Consider the following 12,647-nt stretch of genomic DNA (forward strand, 5'->3'; position numbering starts at 1 on the left):
ACACTTGCAACCGGTAAGGTGCTGACTAAGGTGTCTTGTTTGAGATTTTTTGTGTTATTTTCTTTATTTTATTTGATTGCATTTTTTCCATAGGTGATATTTTCTCTTTTTGCTATGGAAACTGTAAGTTTCTGTTTGAGTGCTTAATAGCCTAATAGTTGGAGGGGAAGGAGTACCTCTGGGATTATCTGTGTTTGCAAACAACCTATTTATAATTCTCATCTGCATTTATTTTAACGTGTGTTCCAGAATGCTGACAATATTTGGACTATTCATTCCCAGGTAGAATATACTACTGTTTATTGTGAATAGCTATGTTTACCTTTTACTTATTTTCTGCAGTTTCTGAAAGATTTTATTGTTCTTTTGACAATGTTGATGAATTAATTCACACTGTTGCATGGTTCTGTGACTCCCATACTGCAAACTCCATAAGACATTGACTTAATGACCAACACAAGTACAGTGTTAAACTATATCTTTACAAACATATTGAAACTTGAAAGTAGAGAAAACAGTTTATTTAATCTTACAATAAATTTTGCAAAATAGAATAGCTTAGATTATCATACTTTAACCTTTTTTTTTTTTTTTTCAATTTATAAAAGACTGAAACACAGTTGACAATGATATGGACACAGAAATACTATTTGCTATGTTTTATTTTCTACAATTTTGGATAATATTAGCATGCAAGTAATTGAATAAAAATACTTGTATATATGACTTATTTTGAAATAAGAATTTTACCAGCAATAGATTAAAATCTTGCCATGAAAACTTAGATGAAACATGACAAAAAAAAAAAAAATAAAATAAAATAAAAAATTTTTAACCTGAAAAAATATTCATCCTGTTATCTTTTACATATTCCATTAATAGTATATTGTAATGGTCTCTGAAAGATATTTTCATATATTTTAAACTGTTTTTATATTGTTAAATCATTTGTTTTCCCTTGAGATTGGTAATATGAGCAAGGCATGAATGCTGGATTGCTTGCAGGAGAATCTTCTATTTACACAGGCTAGCCCATACTGCTCAACGCTCTGATGAAACCCATCTGACTATGTAGTTATGTCTGATACCACATGGCACATACTGCATGCATGGATGTAGATTTCTATGAGGCCAAATGTTTTCCTTCAATTTAACTAACCAGATGAATGCATATTTTACACCACATCTGGTCAGTCTTGTGCTTCCTAAATACAAGCATTTGTAAAAGTATGCACACATTTCTTTACTGTTATCTTAGTGTTGCATGCTAAATATTAACAAAGAGAATGGTTAATATGCAGACTGATATTTTTTAAGGCATATTTTAATTTTAAAGAGCTATCTGGATGTAATTCATGTAATAATGACCACCTAGAAGGGAATCTAAGTTTCTGAGGCATCTCACTCCAGTGAGATCTCGGCAGCCACCCGAAGGCAGTTGTACATCTCCTGTGGCAGGTCAGCCCGAGTGAGATTGTTTCCATCCAGGCGCAAATGTGTGATCTTGGAATAGGTCAATGGTCCAACAACCTTACAGAAACTGCTCAGTGGGAACTCTGAAACAAAGGGGACACAAGTAAGAGAAAGCACAAATAATTAAGACAAATGAGATAAAAATATTATTTTTCTGCCTTTTCTTTTTAACTTAGAAATTGTGAGTTCTATTTTTTATTTTTATTTATTTTATTTTATTTTATTTCAATATTTTGTGTGTCTCTGCTGATACCATTCTACTTGAGCTTACTGGGACTTCAGGGGGTTTTGTCAGAGAGCTTCTTCACATTAATCGAGAAGTTCAGAATTTAAAGATTGGGTATTACAAGTGCTGTGTGCTTGCAGCATCTATTTAATTTTTAAGTCTTCAGATTTTATTTAGAGGCTCAATTGGGCATTTAAAAAAGAAAGAAAGAAAGAAAGAAAGAAAGAAAGAAAGGAAGGAAGGAAGGAAGGAAGGAAGGAAGGAAGGAAGGAAGGAAGGAAGGAAGGAAGGAAGGAAGGAAGGAAGAGAAGAAAGAAAGAAAGAAAGAAAGAAAGAAAGAAAGAAAGAAAGAAAGAAAGAAAGAAAGAAAGAAAGAAAGAAAGAAAGAAAGAAAGAAAGAAAGAAAGAAAGAAAGAAAGAAAGAAAGAAAAAAGAAAGAAGGAAAGAAAGAAGGAAAGAAAGAAGGAAAGAAAGAAGGAAAGAAGGAAAGAAAGAAGGAAAGAAAGAAGGAAAGAAAGAAGGAAAGAAGGAAAGAAGGAAAGAAGGAAGGAAGGAAGGAAGGAAGGAAGGAAGGAAGGAAGGAAGGAAGGAAGGAAGGAAGGAAGGAAGGAAGGAAGGAAGGAAGGAAGGAAGGAAGGAAAGAAAGAAAGAAAGAAAGAAAGAAAGAAAGAAAGAAAGAAAGAAAGAAAGAAAGAAAGAAAGAAAGAAAGAAAGAAAGAAAGAAAGAAAGAAAGGAAGGAAGAAAGAAAGGAAGGAAGAAAGGAAGGAAGGAAGGAAGGAAGGAAGGAAGGAAGGAAGGAAGGAAGGAAGGAAGGAAGGAAGGAAGGAAGGAAGGAAGGAAGGAAGGAGGAGGAAGGAAGGAAGAAAGAAAGAAAGAAAGAAAGAAAGAAAGAAAGAAAGAAAGAAAGAAAGAAAGAAAGAAAGAAAGGAAGAAAGAAAGAAAGAAAGAAAAGGAAAGAAGGGATAAGTTTCTGGAAAAGTTGTACATAATATAATCTTATTCGTATGAAGAGGCAGTCCCCTGAGTATGTTTGTAAAATATTATTTTTGGAATGTTTCATTTTGATTTACTAGTTTTAAAATGAAATTTGGGCTGGGGACATTTAAATTGTATAACTGAACCTTTCCAGAAAAGCAGGACTGCAAGGTAAATATAAAAGTAAAAAAAAAAAAAAAAAAAAAAAAAGTAAAAAAAAGTAAAAATATTTATATTTATTGCAGTTCACATATCATGCTATGTATAGCTTCCATCCAACTGAAATATGGCAGGCTTTGAGTGGAAATTGTATGTTATGAGCAGTATTAACTGTAAGCAGAAAAAAAATGCATGAAACAGAAATTCTGTGCTCGGTATACATAAATTCATATGCATGAATTGTATACCTCAGTCATTCAGAAAAGATTTGTCCTCAGGAGAGAATCTCCTGATTAACCTAATGTCCACTGTACACAGTGTCCATTGTGTAACTCTGCAAAGATAGTTTTTCATTCTTCTCCCTTTGATTCAGACACTGTCACCACTCAAGAACCAATCTGAGAGACTTGATCTTCTTAAGTTTTTTGTCAGTGATTAAACGTTATTAAATGCTTTTGTGGCACGGAGGATCAGCTCTCATAATTTCTGAGAAATCAAGGTAGGATTCTCAAAATCAAAAACGCTTTTGACTACAGGTCATAGGTCATTCATGGGTTTTTGAAAATACCACGATATATCCTTTCTGCATGACTATTTATCTCATTTAAGAAAACAAGATGACCTACATTCAGTTGTAGTAATAATGGAAGAGGAAGTGGATATCTTTCATATCTCTACTTTAAACTCAATTGGATTTTTCCAGAACTGACATTACAATAATCTTCTATAATTGATGAAATATTTATTGTGTAAACTAGGTATAAGTGTACACCCATCTCTAAAGGCAGATCTTTAAAGAATGACAGTGTAGTTAATTTGTTACAGACAGGGAGATGATGTCAAAGAAAGGGTAAATATTTGCATATCTTTCACAAAGTAAGGAATATTATGTGGAGATTGAGGAAATGTATTTCAAGTGTTAGATTTTGATCACCAAGATTTTTTAGACTAAACAAAAACAACAAAAACAAAAATCCTTGATTTTTGAATATTTTACAATCTTGTTCTGAAAGGGTGAAATAAAAAAGGCATCCTTAATGGAACAAGTATCGGGCAGTCCAAATTGGAATATTGTACAATATTAAACTTGTAGACCAATTCTAATACTTTACCAGTTAATGTACCCACTGAAGTGAACTGATGATTCTCATGAGATAGGGTCACGCAATCTAAGAAAAAGTTACAGGATTGGATCTGTATGTATTTTGTTGTATGAAAACAAGTTTGCTTGGCCTACAGCCTCAACCATTTATTATCTAGGCCAAGGTCTCTGGAGATTGTTTGGGTAAAATTTGTAAAGTGGTAAAAAACCATGAATTTTAATATATATGTTTTTCGTTTTCTAGTCTTTAATGGAAAATAAAATGACACAGCAAGTATAATTTTATTGAAGACCATATATATATATAAGTTTTCAAAATTTACTTTGTTTACCATATTGTTACTTTTGAGCACAAGTTCATATGTAAATGTTGTGCACGTAAGCAAGTTTATTAATGTTATCAAAATACCCAGCTGTGAAGATTGTTTATGAGATTGAGACAACTTTGCAAGTAGATTCAGATTTAGTCTTCACAGAAGTCAAAGGAACTCTGTCATGGACTTCAGTGATATTTGGTTCCATTTCTTGGTGTAAAGTGCGTGTATTTGGGAATTAATTTATTATGCAGTTCATATAATTGTCATTTGTAAGAAGCATATTAAAAATATCTGTTTTCTAATTGTATCTATATTAGCAGAAAATTAGATAAGTGTTTCTTGGAAGTGCACCCAATGTGTTCTATATGTTCTGTATGGAAACTGCAATCTGTGAAGCTGAAGCAGGTAAGACATTACTAGTTTACTTCCTCCTTTATTGAAGTGATTCATGTTTCAGATGTTCCTGTTCAAATATCTTTCTGAATAAATAGTATTAAGGTTTAGAGGTAAAGAACATTAAATTCTGCTATTAGTATGATATTCATATTTTCCCTACTCAGAATTTCTGCATGAGTCAGACAAAGAGATAGTTACAAGGATTGGGTAAAAATTGGATTTTCACCTGAACAGTTATTTTCTCACTAAATGTGTCTGTTCCCAGAAGAAATTCTGTTGTTTTAACAATATTTAAATAAGAAATATCTAGAGAGAGAAAAAAATATAAAAAAGTCAGGAGAAGGTTTTGCCCTCTGCTCTCGTATACCCATAGAGGGTATACGGGACCATAGAAAATATTTAAGATTTTTAGACAGAATTTATTTTGACTATATGCTAGGCAAGAGTATATCCCTTGCACATCAGGACTACAAGCAGCCTTAAGCTGAGGAAGATTAATAGTGTTAAGATTTTTTGTTCAGGTGTGCAATACAGCAAAGATTAATGGGATCAGCAGTCCTAGTCACCTTTGCTGGTCTGTGGTCCCATAGTAACTGTATCTGAGTCATTACTGTACAAGCCACTATAAAAAAAAAAAAAAAGAAAAAAAACATTTTGGGATTGCTAAAGTATTTCAGATAAAATACCACGAAGTATCTCTACAACTAACTGTGTTTAGAGTAATTAAAATTATGGTACAGCTACTGATCCAGCAGAATATTTTGTCTCCTGACTGTCCCTTTGAACATTTTCAAGTTTCCCCTTGTAATACTCTATTCATATGATATCTTCTTGCTAGGAATTTATGTGGAAGCCACTGTTTCCTTAATCCTTCATAAGTGAAATATGGAGAAGTCCATCTGTGGACCCTCTTCACTGATCCTCATTGATTTCTGTAACTACAAAGTGTATTTTTGCCTTGAGCAATCTACATGTATAATAATAAATATTACAAATATGTATTTAATCCCAATGCAATCCTAAGGCATGGGAGTAAACCAATGTTGTCATTAATCAGGAAACTCCACCCTGAAATTATTTAAAAAGACATACTAAAAAAGAAGATTCAATCTTATCCATTCTGGGTTTGAGGTATGAAGAGAGCAAAGACACTGGTCTTATGTTCGCTTGGAGATCCAACTAGCACATAACATCATTACATCATTACACTTAAACTGAAAAGCTGAGCAAAACCTAGCACATAAATAGTATCTCCTTAAAAAGAAATGATTATTGCTTGTCCCACGTTGATTATTAGCATATTAGGGAACACAATGTCGTTTCTGTGAAATTAGATAGTCAAGGAAATCTATTATGAAAATCTACTACATTTCTTTTTCAGGCAAAAGAGTAAATCAGAGCTCTCTTGCATTAGTCCATATGGTAGCAATGAAAGTGCAGCAGTAGCCTGTCCTACTCCTTACACTGTCACCCTCTCCTGCTGACTAGCATTTTGGAAATACAGCTCTCATTGAAAAGTATATTGCTGTCACAGTTGTTTAGAAGTCCTTGGAAACATGAATGGAAAACGAAGTTGGTACCTGGGTATCTTGCAGAAGGCTCAGAAAAGCCATTCTAATCAGTTAAAAATGCCTCATTTATCTTAGGATAAATTAAATATCAACAGCTTTTTTAGGAAAGAGTATCTGACAGAGTTCTACAGGTTGCTGTATGTAGAACCTCATGTGGGAAGCATTAATTCATTTTTTTTTTCCCTCTTCAAAACAAGGAAATGAAAGAAAATGAGATATAGGGAAAAAAAAAAAATCATAATATTGGGGAACATGTGAAACAGTAAATAACAAACAAAAGGTCTTGCCTTCTCCCCGGTAAGATCTCCATTAAAATATTTTGCTGCAAAGGCTAAGTCTGTATTGAGTAAGGAAAAAAATGTTTCTTAGCTAACTGGTATCCTAGACCCCTGATGGATACAGATAAGAAGATGAGGATTTTATGGTTTATAGTTTATGCTAGCTAGCAGGATGATGTAAGTCTTCCAGCAGAAATGCTGTATTTGACCTTACTACCTCTACATGAGAGGACACTGCTGACAGAGATCCAGCTGGAGAGCTTCTAACATGAAGGTGGGGTTGGCCCAGCTTTATAGTATCTCCTTCCCATCCTAGGATTAGGACAACCTTCTAAAAGCTCTGTCTCAGTAGAAATCTCCATGATCTCGTACAAGGTGTGGCTGTTATTGATTTTAGAAGGAACTGTTTTAAAATCATGCTTGAATGGAGACAAACTTGACACCTAATCATATGATGTGGAAAATGAGAATTAAAAACAGAAAGCAACAGGATCAGGATCTGCTAGGTGGAAGGGCAGGAAATGGGAGAAAAAAAAAAATAATATATATATATGTATGTATGTATGTATATATATAAGCTGTTTCATTGTCTTTTTCATTATGCCTTGTGCCTAGTATCACAAGTGTTTATACTAGTATTTATTGTACTCTTGTTCTCTCCTCTCCTCCAGCACTTTCACTGACACTCTTCTGAAAGGTTGCACATACTGTAGTTTGATTCTCAGCTTTTTTTTTTTTTTGACTTACTAATTATGACTATCCTCCACACTGATTAAATTTTTCCCAGAGTTTTGTTTGTTTGTTTATTTTCTAAATTGTATATGTGCACTCCATTGACTTTGATAGAGGTGCTTCAGTGTACCTGAGATGAGTATTTGGCAAATAATAACCATATATGTATGAAAATAGAATATTGTATCTTTAAGATTAATTTGCATAGCTAAATGTCTGTCTTGTAATATCAATGCAAGCAACAGTAAGAAAAATGATAGCCAGTACCATTTATTTAAACTGGTTGAACTACACTTCCAGATACTTGCATCAACCATTAGTGTCTAGATAGTGGTAAACAGAAATGAAAATATGAAAATTTAACTCACTGTTAATTTTGTTGACTTGGAGGTAGAAGTTTTCAAGATTCTCACTGACAGTTGGAATGCTCTTCAGCTGATTGAAGGAGAGATCCAACTCAACCAGTGATGTGATATTGAAGACGTTGCCTGGTATTCCAGAATCTGTTAATTTATTGTGGGATAAACGTAAATATTGCAGGGTTTTAAAACCTTGGAAATACTCATCAGGAATGTTGGAGATCTGGTTATTGTCAAAATACAGCATAAGCAAGGAGTGAGGCAGTCCTGTTGGTAGCTTTGTGAGTCGATTGAAGCTTAAGTCAAGATACAAAAGAGAATTCAGGCCTTTAAATGCCCCAGAAATAGAATCTGCTTTCAGCTGGTTGTTCTGGAGGTGAATGACAGTCAGATTTGCCAGCCCCTCAAGTGCACCGGGATTAACTTTTGTGATCTTGTTGTGACTTAATTGCAGGTCATCCAGAGTTTTTGGGAGTGGTCCAACAGCTTCAGTCAAATTGTTGTAATTAATGTGAAGTTTCTTCAGATGCTTTAGTTTAGAGAAGACTCTTCCCTTAATTTTTGAATTTTCCAAATGGTTGTGATCTAGGATAAGCCATTGTAGGTCTGTTACATTATCAAATGTATTTTCTTCAATGCCCTCAATCATATTGTTTCGAAGATAAAGGTATTTTATTCCACTTGGTACGATTGGAATGGTTTTCAGTTTAAGATTGTCACAATACATTGCAGTAGGGTAGCTTAAAGGACAATTACATTCTGGGGCACAGACTGCTGAGGATGGCCCAAAAGGATCATAACCATAATCATCTGCAGGACCATAGTCATACTGGCAAAAAATGCCACTAATCAATACCAGAAAAATGTGCAGTGAGTTTAAAGTCATCTTTTCAATGTGTCTTGTCCCTGTATAGTGAAGGGGGATAAAAAAGTTACAATTCTGGTTTTTTTTGTTTGTTTGTTTGTTTGTTTTTTTAATCAATATTTTGAAATTTTAGCACACAAAGACTATGATTCAAAGCTAATCAATTCAGGCTTCCCATATAAAGCTATTAAATAATAAAAATATATTCCTTTGTTAGTAATGCACAGTTGCTATTACAAATTTACAGTCCCTGTTTTGTTATAAACTGCTTTGTAGTGTGAAACTGCAGGTTATTCTGCTGTTGCAAATAACACATTTTTAAAGTCATACTGCAGCCATTCATCAAGTTACAATAAGGATGATAATGTCCAAGTTTTCTAAACTTGGCACAGAAGAGTTTCCAATTTTGCTGAAGGCCATGTTCAGAGATAGTTTTTCCATGTAAATTCTATCAAGCTTTCATTGCTATTACTAATATGTTAGAATTCCTCATTTTTAAATAACATGATGTTTTCAATTAAGTTCAAAAAGGTCAGGAAAGTTACAAACTGAGAGGGATGGTCTACTATATAATTTGTTGTTAAATTCCAGTAGCTTGAAATATTTTATTCTCCCATTTCCTCTAAAGAAAGGTAGGAAGTTCCACCAAGTTTCATATTCAGATAAACAAACTCATGGAAACATAGTGCATGTTCTCCTGGACCTGTCAACCAGTACTACATATAGTACTACATATGGTGCATGAGTATAATCTCTCTGTCTAACAGGGGTCTACAGTGGATCTGAAATGACTGCACTTCAGATAGTGCAAGTGTCCTTGCAAAGTTGATATATAACAATGAATGTGATAATTACATTGCGTTACCATTCTAAATAAATCAATTAATAAAGTACTTGCTTTGCATAGTTGGCCTTCTAGATCACATATAGCTAAAGGATGTTTTAGTGTCTTTGGGTATGTTTTATTGTGATACAATATACGTGATCTCACCTTACATTTTAAAGGCATACTTCATAAGATATTAATTTATTATTATATCACAATCTTCATAGATTAATATCTTGATAATATTTCTTACTACCTACATGGATTCTGTGTTGTAAAGTCAGTGAACTAATTTTGATTTTCACTGGTGAAAGTGTACTCAACTACACTAAAGAGTGAGACAATTAAGAAAATCCTTAGAAAAATCATGCTCTCAAGTAATTTGAGACAGCACGTACAGCCTTTAAACTGACCACTATGCATTGATCTCAGATCTAGGCAGTCTTCCAGAAAAGTCAGCCTTGCTATTGGCACTGTTTCATGTAACACAGAATACCTAAAGTTGAAATGCAGGGTCATTGCTAGAAAGTCTTTAATAAATTGGCTTGCTTTTATTAACTTGATAAAATCCACATAATCGCTCAACTAAAGTAACTCTAAGCAGGGCCTATTGATCTGGTGCAGAAAAAGGATTTATTTATTTTTTTTAAATTTAGTCAACCATCCCAAAAGCCCCTCTGCTGGATATTAAGCTGGATATTAAGTCTTCTGGATGAATAGGAGTATTGCATATCTTTTTCCATGGTGTTGGTTTCATCACATTTACCTAATTACAAAGTATTGCATAGAGAATCAATCAAATGTGAATTGTCAGTGTAATTTTCTTTGTTCTTTATTACTGCATGGGAACATGAAAACTTGATCTTCAGTCCCCTGCTGGTATAAGTAAGTACAGCTCCTCTGAAAGAAAAGTTACATTGACAAAATTCACCTCAAAATCTGGTCATATTTAGGTACTAAACATTAAGGACAGGAGACTAACTGCTTCTGTTCTCAAAATATAAAATACTGTAGAGAACTTCTTGGACTACGTTCTTTGGCTTTACAATGACATTTTTATACGTCCTCATTATTTTATAGTCTTACTGATAAAGTAGGGTAAACTTCCTATTTTAAATTCAAATTCTATTGCTCCTGTATTTATAAATTATACTCATAATTCTTGATTTATTACTGAGGCTGACATAGTATTATATATAGTCATGATATAGGCTGACATAGTTATTTTAAAGAGTATACAATGTTTAACTGCTTCACAAAACCCTGGAAGTAATTTGGAGTTAGACAGCAATTATTTTTTTTTTTGAATGATTTTATCAAAAAAAATAAAATTAGATGCCAATTCCTTATTGCAAAGCCATAAGTGTATGTGTCTGACATAAAATAGCACAGTAAAGTAAATATTTAGTGTAGTTAATTTATTTTATTTATTTATTTATTTTAATTCATGGTTCTAAATGTTTCTCTGTCAGAAATGTAAGATGTAAATGGATCATGTACACATACTTGGTTGTTACACTGAACTATATGAATTCAAAAGATAACATCAGAATATGTTCTTAGATGTTTATCTTATAAATATAAGCATTCTTGAATGGATTGCTTGTGTTTGTTCTACTCAGTTATGTTATAAAATACCTGTGAAAACATTTATGAAGTTGCTCAGGTGACATGCCAAAACATACTAAATGACAAATCCACAAATTTGGAAAAATGCTTACTACAGTAGAGTAGACAAACTATTTAAATTATTTTGGAACCTATACTGCCTTATTTCTAAAGTTGTTGTGAAATAAAATAAATATAAATTTATGATCCCACTATAATTAATATACCTTAATTCTGCAGCATAATGTTTTACACAATTTGCATAAGAGGTATCATTAATAAGCTTCAATAGGATATTTCAAATATGTCTTAAAATTAACTAAATTATTCAAAGTATCTATGATTTTCCTCTTGTTGTTTACTTGATTAAATATTTCACTGTCTGGATGCCTTGTCTTTTTGTGAAATGAAGCAAAATGATTTAACAAACGGAGTGCTATGGAGCTATTACTAATAGACTATGAATGAATAAGTAAGGAATGAATAGTCTTTAAAAATATATTTCTACTGTACATCAATTCTTCTTTTGAAGTAAAACAAAACAGACTTGAAATGAGAGCAAGATTTATGCACAAAACATGTGAGGTCGTTTTAGGGAAACTAAAGAAGTAAATGTACTAAACAACTGTTGATTTGTGTTCAATTTACAAATTGGCAAACTTATCCTGACATGTTTTCACATTCATATTACAACTACATTTAAATAGCTGAACATTACAGTTAAAACATGCAGAAACACTTACCTTACTGCCTTGAAGCTGCTTTCGTTAATTCCCAGAGCAGATGCAATAAGGGACTGTATCGACCAATATATGCTGTAAACAGTGTCAGGAGGTAAAAGTCTGCCAGATCCTCTGTGTTACAGGAGGAGAAAAAAAAAAAAAAAAAAAAAAAAAAAAAAAAAAAAAGCCCTAGTCACGCTGTTCTCTGAAGCTGCTATGTCATCATGGTGATCTTGTGGTGTGGCATGTACAAAAATGCAGCTCTCTAATGAAGTGCAGGTGGATACCATATTTTGTACAAGGACAACCCATCTGCTCTTCCTGTGGGATGAGAGAATGATAAGTGTTCAGAAATCTGAAAAAGTTTAGACCACTAGCCACAGCCTTATACAAAGATTTTTATTTTTTTTTGAAGGAAAATATTTTCCTTTATAAAACAAATTTTAAACAGACTTTTGTTTCCCAACTTATTTTATGCTGCTAGACATGAGTTAACAAATAGCTCTAAGACCTCTGTGCTGCTGTATTTCTTTAGCCAAGTGACTCATTCCTTTGTTTTTATTTTATTTTGTTTTATTTTTGTAATATGTGTACAATAAAACATCCTTAATACAACTTTTAGCTTAAGGACTAGATTAAAAGATGTAAAAATTATCTTTAAATTACAACCTTTTGCTCAGCATTAAATAATGAGTTCAAAGTTTGTTCTACAAAGCTTAGGAATTTACATGGTCTCTAACTTTTCTTTGGTGTCTAAATGCATGTCTGTTTAGTACAAACACATCCGAGGAATATTTTTTTTCAGCAGTTACTGTAAACTTTATACATTTGTTCATTTTTACACTTACGACTTTCTTCTGCTTTTCAGAATCTGGAACTACTCAGCTTTACATTGTCTGTTTCTTATTCCGTGGATGTAGTTCAAGAATGCATCTTACAGCTTGGAGGAGAATGTTATTTTCACTGGGAAATGCCAAGAAAATAATGCACTAAGACAGTAACTGTTTAAAATGGATCCTAATATTTCTGTGAGAACT

General features: G+C 32.9%; 1 protein-coding gene across 1 annotated transcript; it reads right to left on the reverse strand.

The window, feature by feature from the left end:
• Positions 1–534: 534 nt before the first annotated feature.
• LOC309891667 (lumican) lies at positions 535–11,909 on the reverse strand. The gene is made up of 3 exons (XM_082786008.1): positions 11,632–11,909; positions 7,599–8,495; positions 535–1,556 (listed from the first exon to the last, which is right to left on the reverse strand). The coding sequence occupies exons 2-3, from the start codon at positions 8,473–8,475 to the stop codon at positions 1,402–1,404; spliced, it is 1,032 nt and encodes a 343-aa protein (XP_082642134.1). The 5' UTR covers positions 8,476–8,495; positions 11,632–11,909; the 3' UTR covers positions 535–1,401.
• Between the last annotated feature and the right edge of the window lie 738 nt (positions 11,910–12,647).

The sequence above is a fragment of the Aythya marila genome, assembly GCF_965140915.1.
Source record: "Aythya marila genome assembly, contig: HAP1_HAP1_SCAFFOLD_1134, whole genome shotgun sequence".
Lineage (NCBI taxonomy): Eukaryota > Metazoa > Chordata > Aves > Anseriformes > Anatidae > Aythya > Aythya marila.

What these genes read in the sequence shown, in the direction of transcription:
- LOC309891667 (XM_082786008.1), bottom strand. Translation starts at nt 8,475, where the DNA reads ATGACTTTAAACTCACTGCACATTTTTCTGGTATTGATTAGTGGCATT. An exon ending in CCAAGTCAACAAAATTAACA is followed by an intron (nt 1,557 to 7,598) that starts GTGAGTTAAATT and finishes CCTTTGTTTCAG; the next exon opens with AGTTCCCACTGAGCAGTTTC.